General features: G+C 50.1%; 1 protein-coding gene and 1 long non-coding RNA gene across 8 annotated transcripts in view; one reads left to right on the forward strand and one right to left on the reverse strand.

Annotated features, from left to right (window-relative positions):
- Positions 1-12223, forward strand: part of MEGF11 (multiple EGF like domains 11) — a 310110-nt gene extending 297887 nt beyond the window's left edge. For 4 of the 7 annotated variants that reach the window (XM_064456057.1, XM_064456060.1, XM_064456059.1 and 1 more), the window contains 3 exons: positions 2191-2247; positions 8971-9177; positions 9718-12223. In XM_064456057.1, coding sequence (XP_064312127.1) covers positions 2191-2247; positions 8971-9177; positions 9718-9878 — 425 coding nt within the window. In that variant the 3' untranslated portion in view covers positions 9879-12223. Of the gene's footprint in view, positions 1-2190; positions 2248-7846; positions 8030-8970; positions 9178-9717 lie in introns of those variants that run through there. The other 3 variants (XM_064456063.1, XM_064456062.1, XR_010373698.1) reach the window with 3 other exon arrangements.
- On the reverse strand, positions 4061-8241 carry LOC135314260 (uncharacterized). Its single transcript, XR_010373699.1, has 4 exons — positions 8118-8241; positions 5292-5424; positions 5072-5149; positions 4061-4200 (listed from the first exon to the last, which is right to left on the reverse strand). It is a non-coding gene; the product is annotated as an uncharacterized LOC135314260 (long non-coding RNA).
- Positions 12224-14725: the final 2502 nt, after the last annotated feature.

The raw sequence follows: 14725 nt of genomic DNA on the forward strand, positions 1-14725 counted from the left end.
TCCCCTCCGAGTCACCAAAAGTGCCGGTTGATATTGCTGCATCCTCACAGCAGCCCTAAGGCTCCAGCCTTCGTTCAGGTCTTTGCAGTCGCAAAGGGAACATTTCTGTAAAGATCTGATGGGGACGTTCAGAACAGATGCAACATTCTTGTACAGGGCTGGACTGTGCGGTGAGCACAGCTAACCATTCCGTGGGTGACCTCTGTTTTGATCAGTCACTTATTCATCATTACCTGTATACTAACGATCTCATTAATCCCCAGCAGTTATGAGGACACTGTCCTACACGATCATTCCTATGTTTTTTGCTGCTTGCTTTGTCTCTAACTCCAATGTGTCTGGTCAATATTTTAAAGTTACTGGGGAGAACTTGATCATGGTCCTGAGCAACATTATTTATCCCCCTCTGCTGAAGCCAGAGGCTCTTCCAGTGCTGCTGTTGCACTACAGGAGCAATGCTGTGTCCAGTGCACCTCCCCATGGGCTAGCCTGGGTCTCCTTCTCTTCCCTGTCGCTGCTCTTTCTTTGCAGTTACAGCTCCCTTCACCCTGTAACGCGGGTTGTGTGCTCACCAGCTTCTTGCATGCCAGCCTTGCTCTGTGTGGCGTGAGCTGCTTCTCGTGGGAGCCACCCTGCGTATTGGGGAGGCACCCTGGCCCAAACACTGCTTGGGCGTTCCTGCCCCCAAAGGCTTGCTCAGCCCTGGCGGGAGGATGCAGGAGCGCCGGGGGTGACCTTCAGGAGCGCCGCAGCTGGGAAGGGGAGTGCCAGCCCTGTGGATGCGAGCCAAGGGATGAATTAGTTCCATCCTCTGCACTCGGGACTCTGCCCTGGCAGAACGCAGGGGAGGAAAAAAGCACACAGCTAATGCTGTTAGGTGAAAGTGCATCCCCACTATGCCCAAATCACCCCGTCAGCCTTGCCCTCTCCATCTTCTTTTAGCGGGGTGAGTCTGGGAAGTGGCTCAGGATGAGCAGTGGGAAACAAAACAGAAGGTGCCCCAATGTTTTTTTGGGGGGAGGGGTGTCACTCTTGGCCAGAAGGGAAAGGGCCCCATCTGAGAGCCCTTTCCTGTGCTCAGGGATGGACCCTCTGAGAATCAGAGCAAAGGGGTTTGTCTTTGATGTGCCAGTACCACATTAATTGCCTAATTTAGTGATTTTCCTAGCTTAGAAAAAACCCAAGGCTGTCCAGAAGAAGGGACTGGTACAGCATTGCTAGTGGTGGTGACAGCTTTTCCTGTACAGACCAGAGGACATGCAAGGACAAATAGCTGGGAGACCCTGGGGACATGCTGTTTGCAGGGCTCTTTTTTACCAGCGTAACTTAGTTACTTGATTGGGAATCCCATAAGCCACAAAGACATTTCTATCTCAGTAACCAAATTTGTGTTGATCTTGCCAGTCAATAAGAAATATCAGACTCTATAGTTTAAAAGATTTAAAGGCTTACATTAGATTTTCTTTTTGATTGATATCTAGGATAATTTGCAGTAGTGAAAATGGAAAAGGTTCCCATTCCCTTCTATCTCTGCCTCGGTAAGGAGCAGTAAGCCCTTATGGAGCTGCATTAGGCAGAAGGCTTTGCTGTCAGCTCTCTGCCCTCAGATGCTGCATTTTCAGACCACTGTAGCCACTCGGGGACCATTGTCACACCAGTTATTGAACTGCACAAATTAATAAGCAAAGTCACGTAAGGTGATTTAGAAAGATTGTACACACCTTAGAATCTAAGACTATGAATTAAATTACATACTAGCCATGAATGAAACAAAGCCTAAAATTAGCAACAGAGTAATGTAACGTAACCTACGGACTCAGATTTGAAAGGATACGTTTTAGGTTTCTTTTACTAAGCCAACTTAGTGTTTCAGTAATTAACGTATCTGCAGATGACTTTTTTCTTTTTCTGTTCTCCTGATGGACAGCTGTTCTTGGTAATGAGCAGTACCTGCTTCAGGAAGGCCCTCCCTTCCAGGGAAGCTCTTAAGCATATGCATAATTTTAGGTGTGCACAGAATCCCCGCTGAAGCTGGGTGCGCACTTACAGCTGAGGGTGTGCTTAAGAGCCTCCCTAAATGAGGGCCTTGATGTACAATTTAGAGGCAAGAATATGTGCTGCTCGGTAGTCAAAGCAATCCAATTTACATAAATATTTATTTGTTTTCCATTATATATCATTTTTATGCAGGTGCTTGTGGGATGGATAGACGTCAGAACACATACATAATGGAAAAAAGCTTCAAAGGTATGGTATCCAGTGCCTGCAGTCACCCTGGCAAAGAGTTTGAGGAGGGTGTCGTAGAAGAGGTGAGATAGGAGACCTGAGCACCCGGGAGAGCGGCTGTGCAGAGGCAGGAAGGGACAGAGCAATTACCTGCAAAATATGCCTGCCTGGCTCAGCTGGCAGCAATCGACTCCGAGCCAGATGTCTGGGGCCCGTGACTTACGGATGCAAGTCTTTACGAGGCCGTAGGCTCCTGCCTTGGCAAAGCAGCACAAGACAAAAAGGGAGGCTTTGCTGCAGGGACAGGAGGTGCAGCTGGAGCTGTCTCGCCAGGGGAAGCTCTTTTAGGACCCATCAGCCATCCTACAAGGGCTTTCCAGTGGCAGTTGCTGATGATAGACTGGTGCGTTTGCCTGCTAAGTCACAGCTCTGTAAGGCTCTTTTAGCTATCCTGAGCTTAAATAAAGAAAACAAGCTGACCCTGCTACATGGCCTTCACTGGAAGAGATTTATAGCAGAGCTTGAGAAAAGACCTCACTCAGTACATTAACCAGTCACACTGGCTCAAAGCAATTAGTGGGCATTGGCTGTAGGGCAGTTCTAAAAAGGGATCATAGATGAGTCATGAGCACAAGGCCCAGGGATTTTAGATTTCAGTTGTCCACCAGGTTTACACTGAAAATATTCTAGTTATGTATGGACTACAAGACCACTTGGCACGGTGGTCCCCACAAGCTCCTGATTGACTGGGCTGGGGTTTGGCACACTGAACTTGCAGGCCAGAAGATGGACCGAGGAGTCTGTCTCATTTGGAATACGCAGGTTTCAGGCTGAGGTCCTCGATCTGACGTCAGGGCTGTTGTGTTTGTACACGCCAGCTGGGAACGTCCCTCCATCAGCCAAGGAGGTAAATACTGCGCAGGCTCTTTCCGTAGCGTCCTTGAGCTGGTGTCAGCTGAGTAATGGGGGAAACGGTACCTTCCCACAGCTGCTTTCAAGACACCCACTGGTCTGCTATGGCCGAGGTGTTACAGGGCAAGACCTTTATGTGAACTAACAAGGAATATTGAAATCTAGTCCACACAAAAAATGGTGATCAGTTTATAGTCAGGCCTAGAGAAGGCTGATCACTTTGTAGCTGCTGTTTACAAAATAAAGTGCTATAATATTTGCTAAAATGTCACCTTACCACACAGAATCACTGAAGGAAACCAATAATCCATGACTAAGTCTTTCTCGATAAAGCTACATTTACAATATTGAAAGGGATATGTGTGCATATTTGACTCATTCACTGGCTTCAGCTACTTCAATGATTCCCTTTATCAGAAAAAAAATCTTATTATAGTATAGTTAGTTGTTCTTTTTATTCAGAATTATTAATTTCAAGATTAAACTAAATTACTGCGTTTACAAAGTTTAAAAGCTGCTTTAAACACACACAGTAGGGATTTCCATCCATAGACTCAGTCACAGAGAGTGGGGTACCAGTGTGAACAAGAGAAAAAGAATTACAGTAACAGCAAACTGTGAAATGTATTTTCTGCTGCTACATATTTTATTATTTAGGCTTTGAGCCATTTTCTTTACATGTGTACTGCCTTAGAAATTACAAAATCAGGCTTAGAAGCCATGTCAGGAAAGCTGATCCTTGCGGCTGCCCAGCTGCTGCAGCCAGGCGCGGCTGGCACCTGCAAGGGCAGGGCACCGGGGACACGGGAACGCTCCTGACTTCCCAGGGATTTTCGGTAGCTGAACATGCAGGAGGTTAGGAGCCGAGATTTTTTCAGAAGCGTCTGCCTTTCGACGGCTAAAGATTTCCAGCAGTCCCAGCCTGAAGGTCAGGCAGCCTTTCTGGGGCTCTGGTGGCAGCATGGGCACGCTCAGACTCAGATGAGCCCCTGCCAGGAGTTGGGTGACATCCCCAGTGCTCAGTGCACAGCTCTCTTCCCCCTGCCAGGTCCTGCGTTAGCCCTGAAAGATGGAGAGGCAGCATCTGCTAAGCTGGGTCAGTCACAGAAAAGAAATTCTCAGTCCCAAACAATTGGATTCTGTCATCAAAAAGTCTTGGCAGGCGGGTGCTTTGTGTTCACATACTTCTATGCATGTTAAGGTTGATCTGTATCTGCTAGGTCTAACTGGAGAAAGCCTGCCCTGTGGTTGCAAACCATGTTTGGTGCTCCTGACCCCAGCCCGGCGCGCCGCATGGGATGCACTGCCAGGAGGGGCCACGGGGGTCCCGTGGCTTGAGGCTCGGTTCAAACTGCAGTGGACCAGGTCTGCCACCAGCTTCCTCCAGTTCTCCGAGGAGGAGGAGACCAGGGCCCCCAGCTCCGCAGCCCCTGCGCCGCGCTGGCCTGGCTGGGGGCTGTCCCCAGAGCAGGGCAAACAGGAGAGGGCTGTCCCTTTTGCCACTAGAACTGCAGCGGCCGGGCTGCCAGTGGAGGCCCAGGATTTAGGCACGGCTGGTTGGTGTTTGCCAGGGTCGCCCACAGAGGAGCCCGGCTCACGCCACGGCGTCTGGCAGCTCCTTGCGGCGGCAAAGCGGCAGGAAGCCTTCAGGGCAGCTCTGAGCTCCGTGGCACATGGTGACAGTGGTTGAACTGTCATAAGGTTTTCAGAGCAGGTTCTTTCCCGAGCATGATGTTCAGTGATACCATTTCTAAGCTTTTATTTGCAGCTGAGTCCTTTTCTATTTTTAGGGTTGGGGTTTTTTTTCTTAAATGAATGCCAATGCACTGGTGGAATAATGTGACCTCAGGCACTAATATTTTAAGGAAAAAACCCCTATGCTTTGCACAACACCCAGCAAAATCCCAGCAGATAGAAGCACTAATGCACTTACCTCAGGGACGTGGGGCTTGGTTCAGTGTGGTTCATTTGTTTGTTGTACAGGAATGTGTCCCCACAACTGTGTCACACTCTGAAAAGCAGCAATAAGCTGTCGTTATGTTACTGCCCTAGCAGCAGCGAGGGTTAGCCACATTAATGAAAGCAGCCAGAAAGGCAAGCTGCACCGAACGTCATCCGTAAATGTGATTAAATAGTAGGAGAGCATGTTTTACCTGTGCACATCGTATGTCCTTAGCACTTCAAACGTGGCAGTAGGTACCGAGGCTTGTCATTAGTATGCCAGAGGATATTCAGGGCAAAAGAGAGGAACCCGGTCTGTGGGAGGGACAAGTACATTTCCAGACCCTGGTAACAAAAATAACACCTCCTTCAAAGATCTGGTGTTTGGTATCCAGGCAACACAGAAGACAGGGACTTCAAAATTAGAGCCTATTCCCCACATTTCTCTAGCGTGTCCAGCCCATCAAGTGCTTACAGCGAGTGCCGGCGCTGCTGGTGGCAGTGCCGCGGTGGGGCTGAGCTGCGCACCGCCATGAGCGCCGACCCCGCGGGTACCCGGGGGGGGGTGACAAGGCGGCATCGCCAGAGCTCCCACATGGCCTGCAGGGTGAACGGGCTGAGACGTTCTAAATACATTTGCTCTGCATTAAATTAATTCATGAAATGAAATTTGACAATTGATGCCAGACTTTTTAATTATCCTCAAATTACCTTAATAACAAAGCAACTCAGAGCCTTCCACATCCTTGAGAGTTAAATTCTCTGCGATCTTGCACATGGTGTATCTTGTGGGCTAATGGCTCCCTGGTGTATAGCACATGACCAAGCATACACTGGTGCTCCGTAAATTATATTGTATCTGGCGAGAAGGGGCTAATCCCTAGCTAGACACAGGGTTCCCATTTACGTCAGCGGCAATCGGCTCTTAGGCGTGCTGTTCCTCGATATCTTCTGGGAAAAGGCAATTCCTGAGAGAGGCCAAACGAGTCTGGGCAGCCCAGGTGGTATTTCGCTGGTCTTCCCTGGGAAGGGGAGGGCTGAGGCTGCGGCTACAGCCTGAGGGACATCTGCCTGGTGGGTAGCGTCAGCACCAGCAGCACGACAGGTGAATTTTAGCTTTAGTTTAGCTGATCTGCTGGGATTTCTGCCTATGCCAGCTCTGATGTGCCCGTTTTCCCAAACAAACTACCACCAACCCACACAGCTAGTCCCGTGTGCTACAGCACAGCGGGGGCAGGATTTCTCGCTCTCCCCCCGTTTCGCTGTAGCAGCCAGCAGTCTTTTATAATCTACAGTTTTATGAATTTAAACCCAGCCCTGTTTTGGGTTGTTCCCTCCCAGCTGTGGTGCCGACAGGGAGTGCTTTGTAGTGATCCCCCCCCGCAGTGCCGACAGCCTCGTGCTCACACGTGCAGCTCACTTTGCCCTCTCCTTCTCACGTGGGCCAAAAGCCGCACGCACCTATTCATGCTGCCCGCTTTTGTGAGCTCCTCCTGCCTTTCGCCCCGTGAGCATCTGCTCAGCAGCACGGCTTGAGGCAGAGAAGCAAGTCTGTGACAGTCTTCCTGTCCTCTCGCCCCAGGGTTTAGAGCTGGCTTATTAAAAGCTGCCCAGGCTCTCCTATCGAGCACTACATACTTGTAGTAGCCATCAGAAGCTGTAACTTGCTGGCAGGTAGAGCTGAGCCTTTCTTTGGCTAAGAATGACACAGAAGCCTCAGGGCTGTCTCTCTCGCCCTCACCAGGGCCGTGGCCCCGAAGCCGTGAGTGCTTCTGCGCCAGTGTTGGCTCGGGCACTGCCAAGAGCTTTCAGCTCTTGTCCACATGAGACAGTTCACCCAGTGACTGAAGAATGGGGCCCCGTCCCATAGCACGGTTATTTTTAGCCTAAAGATTTTCATTTTATTACAGGAATTGTTAGTCTTTGTCTGTTGCCTCCTCACCTTTAAACACTAACGGATCCTAGACTGAATGGCACCTTTAATTTAAGTCATATACATAGCAAAAGCTAATACCATTGAGCTCACTCATGTACAAAAAGCCTTTGGTCTTGCAGGGTTGCTCCATCGCTCATTAAAAGGACAGGACGGGACAGCTTTTCACTGCCTTGCCTGTACCAGGATGGGGCTGGTAAAGCTGGAGGCCAAACCCAGCAGGGGAATATTTGTGTTGCTTTGGCTCCTGGCTCCTGAGATGTTCCAAAACAGACATGTTTCACTTGGAAGCGAAGGCATTGTTAATCTTACCCAGGCTGAAGTCAGATGAGGAGTTTCGTAATTTTATTACTAAATAAACATTGCAACTGGTGCCAGGGCCTCTGCCAGCCCTCACGTCCCTGGTGGTCCCAGCATGGTCCAGCTGGTTTGCTTTGCAGCGGAGCTTCCTACCAAGCTGGTTTCACTAACCCTGAGAGCTGAGGGCTCTCTGAATGCGCTCGCACACAGAAATCGGAGCGCACAAATGCAGTCGCTTGCCTCAGGCCGCAGGGCGCCACCGGACACCTTGCTCCGGCTGCCGGCTCGGTGCCATCCCCCAGCTGAGCCAAGGCGAAGGGCGCCAGGCCCGGGGGCTGGTGGACACGGACAGACACACAGACACAACCCCAGCGCTGAGGGAGGGAGCGTTGCACCCCGGAGTGAGGCAGACCTGAGGAGTGAGTTAGCAGGACGGGGCAGATAGGCACAGAGCCGAGGGTTGTAAAGGAGAAGCGATATCTTGTTGTCTGTCTATTTCTTAACCTGAATTTCTCTTTTTGTCTCCCATACTAGATAGCGGGGGCAGCTGGGATTGCAGCTATTTTGCAAGTCCCGCTATTTCACCGGGAGTATTTCATATATACCAGGATCTGCCTTTGTACTGTAACCCAGCACAAGAAAATGCCTCATCTTTCATTGCATCGCTCTAATTCTAAATTAATGGCACTGCCCAGCAGGATGCACACAGCAGCAATGGCACGTTCTTGAATGTCAATGTTAAGACCTATTTATTCTCTTTTTATTTATTTATTTATTTATTTTTAAAGCAAGACTGGCTCTGTACCTTGCAGCAGGCTGGCCTACTCCAGCCAGGGTCACCGACAGGGGACACCGGTGGTTACAACTCTCAGGCCCACCTTGTTCTCCCCATGTAGTGCCTCCTCCGTCACCGCCTCCTGTTTTCTCCGGCCTAGGGGAGAGGAGCAGTAGATGGCATTGGCGGGAAGGAAAAAGCAAAGCAAAAGGAGGCTCAGATGGAGGCTCATCCCCCCCCTGCGGAAAGCCCAGCCTCCCCTGCTAGCAGGAGCAGCCTCCTCCCAGTCTTAATGAAGACGGCGGTTTCTCCTGGTGCTGGGTAGCCCCAGAAACGGGAGCTCTCGGGGGACATACGCGCACGTGCTGCTCTGACGCAGTTCTAAGCCTGCTGGAAATGTTTTGCATTCAAATATACAGCATTTGATGTTGACCAAAGCCCCTGGGACGCTCACCCTGTAGCTGGCCCAGCAGGCCAAGTACCAGCAGAAGGTCCTGCTTGCAGAGCCGACTTGCCATGGCCATGTGCATGGGGCTGCGAGGCAGCCGGAGCGAATGAAAACGTAGCTCCTTAGGAATTTGGGGGAGGGAGGGAAAGGATTGCCACCTCAAATTAACTATTGCAGTAAATGACGACTAGAACCTTTTACAGGAAAACCTTCGGTATCAAGCAGGTTTTTTTATTTCGTTCCTGCTAGTGAGTTGTGGATGCAATGGTCTGGACACACCCAGAGCACAAGCGTCGGGTGTCTGTGCTGGATGCTTCAAGGATCTTCCTTACCCCCTGCCCCCTATGTCCCCCCACCCTTCCTGCAGAGGTTCGGTTGTCATTACCCTAAGCACGCTAACAACTCTAACGCTCCCACTCTGCTCTTGTTTTGCAGATTATATGAAAGAATCTGTGTGCAGCTCCAGCACTTGTTCTCTGAACAGCAGTGAAAACCCATACGCCACCATTAAAGACCCCCCCATTTTAACATGCAAACACTCCGAGAGCAGCTACGTGGAAATGAAATCGCCTGGTCACAGGGAGTCCCCATATTCAGAAATGCCAACTTCATCGACAGCCAATAAAAACATCTATGAAGTTGGTAAGTGGGGCAGGCGGCAGAAGGTCTGTGCCAACCATTCGTGGGTTTATTGTAGATGCTGATTTTTTTTAATTCCTTTCCCGACACAAGTAGCACGGCCTTGGCGCAGTGCAGGGAGGCGCTGGCGGCGCGGAGGCCTGTGCATTAGCGCGGTGATTTGGGGAGCTAAGGCCCAGGCGGGGACCCGCGCTACGTGTGGACGTGAGCGTGGTACAGCACCGAATTGCTCCTACAGCCCCGCCAGAGGAGGGCTGCAGTTCCCTCTTTGCGCCCTTGGTTTAAACTGCTGCAAAGTCCAGCTGCAAGATTTTTGAAAGCACAGAAGTGTTGGTCTTTTGAAGACATTATGTGCAGGGCTTGGGGAACCACCTGCCCGTTTGGTGGCTTTCTCCCTGGTGTGCCCCGTGCGCTGCCAGCAAAGCTGCAAGGGGAAGAGGTGGTTTGGGAAGCCCGTGTTCTGTGCTCATGACAAAAAGCATGAGTAGAGTAGTTCCGAGAGCGCTGCGAGTTACTGTAACCCAGTTTCCGTTGCTTCCCCAGAGCCCACTGTCAGCGTAGTCCAAGACGCCCGCGGTCGGAGTGCCAGTTACCTCCAAAATCCATACGACCTGCCTAGGAACAGTCACATTCCTAGTCACTACGACCTCCTCCCCGTAAGGCACAGCCCGACGCACGGGCCATCTTGGGACAAGCAGTCGTAAAGGGATGAACTTCACTGGTGCGCTGTGCTGCAAACACAAACTTTGAGGAAGCAAAAGAGAAGACAATCCTTTTCTGCGCTGCAGGATGCTGACGGGACTTCGGCCTGTCTTACGCAAGGACCTACCGTAACACATCAGCTTGGGCCAACTGCTGCTGCATGATGTTATTTATAAAGACATTTTTATATGGGTAACAGGAACTAACGAGAACCTCTTCCACGTGTGACTGGAGTACGTCACCCCAGGAAGGTGTCTACATGCTCCAGGCAAAAATTCTCCGTGGCGTGTATTCTAACCCTGGCTTTGTTGTAAAATAAAACACAAAAACATGCTAAGTAGAAGGACTTACAGATGTACATTTCTACCAGCCGCATCAAGAAACCTTTTACTGTTAGGGACAAGGTGACTAGGAACACGCTGGAATATATTTTACATCTTTGTCATGCAAATGGACATTTTTCTGAACAAAAGCAGGGAAACTTGTCATTTCACTGTCTGGAAACCTCATTTACTGCCATCACCATGTGCAACCTGTGCAGATCATGCTTGGTAATTAGCGCTGAGATGTTCATCTTTATATTCAGTACCAGGGTATTTGAGTAGAGGAATATTATTAACACAGACGCATTCTGTGCAGTTTTTAAAATGTAACATCTTGGCAGATGTCCCTGATCTTCGCTAATGACTTGAGTTTCAACACCGAGCCTCACCCCCGGCTTACCGCACTTTCAACAAGCTAGACGATACTTTGGTTGGCACAGATAGGCTTTAATTTTCCTTATACAGCTTCTATTTTGTTAGATAAATCCACCAGATTTGCCAGGCAGCGTAAACTGATGGACCGTCATTTCCTTCCCCGGGACGCTGCAGGTTTCCCAGACTAACCCCGGTTTGGTTTCATTTCCTAAAGCTCAGACACGTCGGCTTCTCTAGACCATCTTTACAAACCATCTCATCATGATTCACTTCACAGCATGCCATTGACAACACCCTTTAATTTGATGTGCATTACCATGTAGTGCAACTTTATCCGTTGATGATTCTACCTGAAATGTCATTAAATTGAGCTGAAACTGGGTTCAGCAGCTCTTTGTGGCCCATGGTAAAATTTTGGACTAAGCCACCATGATTTATTTTTTTTTTGTAATCTTTATTGACCTAGAAAGTAGAATACTTGCCGTTAAGCAGTTCCTTGTAGATTTTGAGCATGAAATAGTATTGAGTCTAAGTATGTAATTTTATTAGGCAAACGTGGAAGTCGCAAGTTGATTGCCTCTTAAATATAAAAGAAAAATAATTCTGTTGCACATTCGCCAGTCTGATGGGAGTAGACGAGACCGAAACCAGCACCAATCAGTTGCTCAAAGCATGATCGCTCGCGTAACCTGCTGGTCCAGGGGACTGGTAAAGGGAGCCTCCCAGCTCGGAGGCAGCGGCTTGGTCCCGGCTCTGAGTCAGACCAGGCGTCGAGTCACTCGGAGCACCCTGGTGGGGCCCAGCCCGCGTCCCCGCAGACGGGCTCAGCCCTCGCCTCGGCGATGGCAGCCCCTGGCACGGCGGTACCGAGCCGCTGGCAGCCTGCGCAGCACCCTGGGCTCGCTGCCGCAACACGCCGGCGTCAGGGCACGGGGAGCCCCGGCGATGCGCTGCCGGGGGAGCCGGGCCCCCGCCGGGTGGTCGCGTTGGCTCTGACCCCTCTGCGCAACCCACGAGCTGAGCCCAGGGATCCCCCAGGCTCCCAGAGCGGCAGAGTTTCATGTTGCAGGATAATGCATAAGTAGTTACATGGATGCTGCATGTGTGCATGGGGGCAATGACTGATCAGCAATAGCAGTTTTATTTTCCAGGAAAGCCTTATCTGAGATATAAGTAGGCGATTATTTTGTAGGGCAAGTAGGAATATATTTTATGTACGTGAATAGAAAGACTTACCTCAAAAATAATCAAGAGAAAGGCAGTTCGATAGGGAATGCTCTTGTTAGAGACCTACCTTGACACCTAGCACAAGCAGTCGCAGCTGCCAGCCTGGCCAGTGTTTGCGTGTGTGTTGCTGTAAAGTTTGCGATGAGACTCCAGAGAGCAGAGATGTGCTCAGTTTTCCTCTTTTTTTCTTTTTTTTTTTCCCAAGCTGGATTTTCAAACCAAATGCAACAATGTGTATAGAGCTTAACAGGAAACAAACAAACAAAACCTACAAAAAAAATACCTTCTTGTATATTAGCATTAGCTTAGGCAATAGGCACCAAAATGGCAATACTTTTTTAAGGCAAGACAGATTTGTAATATATTTGTTCACTGTGCAAAGGTACTCTACCTTGTACAAAATAAATTTAATTTCTCTCAAAGCGTATTTCTCAAACGTACTCATTTGCAGACTGAAACTTCCAGCCCGTGTTCAGGTCTGAGCTCTCTAGGCGACGGGGCTGGTCTCGAAGGGGCTGCCCACCTCGACGAGAAAAGCCCACAGGTGTCAGGCTTACGAGCCACAAGCTGGTTTCTCTGCTGCAGGACTTCTCAGGAAACACCACGCTGTAATTCAGACTGTAATTTGGAGTTAATTTAAAGTAAGGCCCAGCTTTAAAACAAAACGTAACTGGCTCCGTACGTGTCTTACAACTCCTCCAGCAGCTCTCGTTCCCCAGCAGTTTTACCTTAGTGGGTCTGGGCGCGCGACCGCGGCGATGCACAAACGCAGCCGGCCGCACGCTCGCACACCTACAAAGAGCAGCGTGAGGCGAGCGCCAGCACCAGGTCCCTCTCTCTGATTCTCATGCGATGCGATTCGGTGCGTGTCGTGACAGCGCTCGGTGACGCCAGCGGGTGGTCGTGCCTTCGGGCGGGCGCTGGAGGACGGGCCAGCACAGCCTCCCTACTGCACCCAGCAGCGGTGAGAGCGGGCACACGGCCGCCGGCTCGGCAGGTTTGACGGCGCTCCCGGGGAGCCTCATCGATAAATCACACGCACCGGTTTGCAGCAGAAACACCTTCGGAACGAATGACTCCCAGGCAACGCAGCGGACTGCTACACATTGAAGCTTTTTCACTATTTGTGCTTCATAGTTCTAAAAATCTTGTAAACTAAAGCCCAGCATGTAATCTTCTTATTTGACAAGCCACACTCAATAAGCTATTTAAGTCTGGAAATTCATCAGGTTTGAACTGATAGAATAAGTAATTCTAGCTTAATAAAAATGTCTTTAAAGCAGAACAATTCCATGTACTTTCTGCTTAAGGGTCAGAACCGCAACGCCCATCAAACGCCAGAACCACTGACGCTCGCTGAACAGCTTCCTAATTGTTAAGGTTGAGACTTTCAAATATGATAGCAAAAGCTTTTGGCAAGTAAAGCCAATTCTGCAGCATTACGCAGAGTTCCCAGAAACTCAGAAAGCTCATTTCAGAGCCCAAGAGCGTCTGTTACATCAGTTGTCTCCTATTAGCAAAGAGACACTTCAGCCCAGAAGTAAAGCCAGCTATGGAAGAGAACAATTCATCAGCGGCTGAACGGGAACAATACCCCGTTGGGTCAGTGTTCAGACGGACTAACGTCTGGAATCGTCTCTCCAAAAGCACTTTGTGAAGCACCTTCTTGTCCCAGCCTGGGGCCAGCCAGGAGCACCGCGGTGCTGAGTCAGGAAAGAGCAGTACGAAACCACAGAGCACAAGCAAAGCCTTTAATAGGTAAGAAGCTCCATCTCTGTACATACCACTTGATTTTGCTTTAGAAGTCGGTCGCTTACGCGGGCTTTACAAACCACTGCATGAAAATGTCACATTCCATGTTGCAGCAGTTCGTAAGTACCACATCAGTTATTGCACAGCATTTCTGAGGCCTGTTTTATTATTAATTTTGAAGTTCTGGTGTGGGGAAAAAAAAAAGGCACCATCAGAAACCCCCGGAGTCCTTACTTTGTCTAACAGCACACGCAGCCATCTCACAGCACCCCAGGAGTTAAACACGGCACTTTGTTGCGAGGCGCCGGAAGAAGCACGGGCACGCACGGCAGCGCTGCGTGGGGCAGGGGCGGCCTCGGCCTCCGACAGCCGCCTGAGCTCTGGGGGCTCGGTCGCGCTTGCTGCAGAAGGAAGCGTCTTGCATAAAACCGTGCAAAATCCAAAGCTGACGTGACAGCTGACCCGAGCTGCCTTCTACGTGAATCGGAACAGGAAGCAAAGTAAAACTCGTCCTGCATTTCCAGTTGATGAATTTAGAACCCGGCTGCCCCGGTAATTTAGTTAATTCCAAAATATGCTCCAGTCTGGCCAGAGAAAGTGCTGGGAGAGCAGTTCCCACAGCAAGCGAGGGGCCAGTCTTGCACCTCATCCTCGGACTCTCCTGCCTTTGTCCCCAGAGCCCCAGGCGCTCCGTGGGCGAGCAAACGGCCGGGGCACCACGCACGGGGCTCGCTGGCAGCCTGGCTCCTGCGCGCCACTTCTTCAGCAGGACACCGAACTGGCATCAAAAAGCTTAAACCGTTTGCTGTGGAAGGCGGTAGTTCTCTGTCCCTCAGGATTTTCTGACTGGTCGCAATGTGAAAAAAAACCAACCCAAAAACAAAAACAAACCAACAGGTTTGTAAAAGCTATTCAGAGGTTTGACTAGAGTGAACCCACAGGCTTTTCAGAGCGTAAAAGCTTCCTGAAGCTGCCAAACTGTCAGGGCTGTGAACTGCAGCAGCCCCAAAAAGCTGCAGGCCTGATCTGAGTGAAGGTGGCAAAACTGCGTTGCATGACCCTTTCAGTTCCTTTTCTGGGGGTACTTCCACTTCAGCCTCTCCTCACAGCCTGTTCCAAGAAGCTTCCTGGCTTCCAGTAAGTGAAAACCTCCCGGTCAAATCCCAGTTCTC

The sequence above is a fragment of the Phalacrocorax carbo genome, chromosome 7, assembly GCF_963921805.1.
Source record: "Phalacrocorax carbo chromosome 7, bPhaCar2.1, whole genome shotgun sequence".
Taxonomy (NCBI): Eukaryota; Metazoa; Chordata; class Aves; order Suliformes; family Phalacrocoracidae; genus Phalacrocorax; species Phalacrocorax carbo.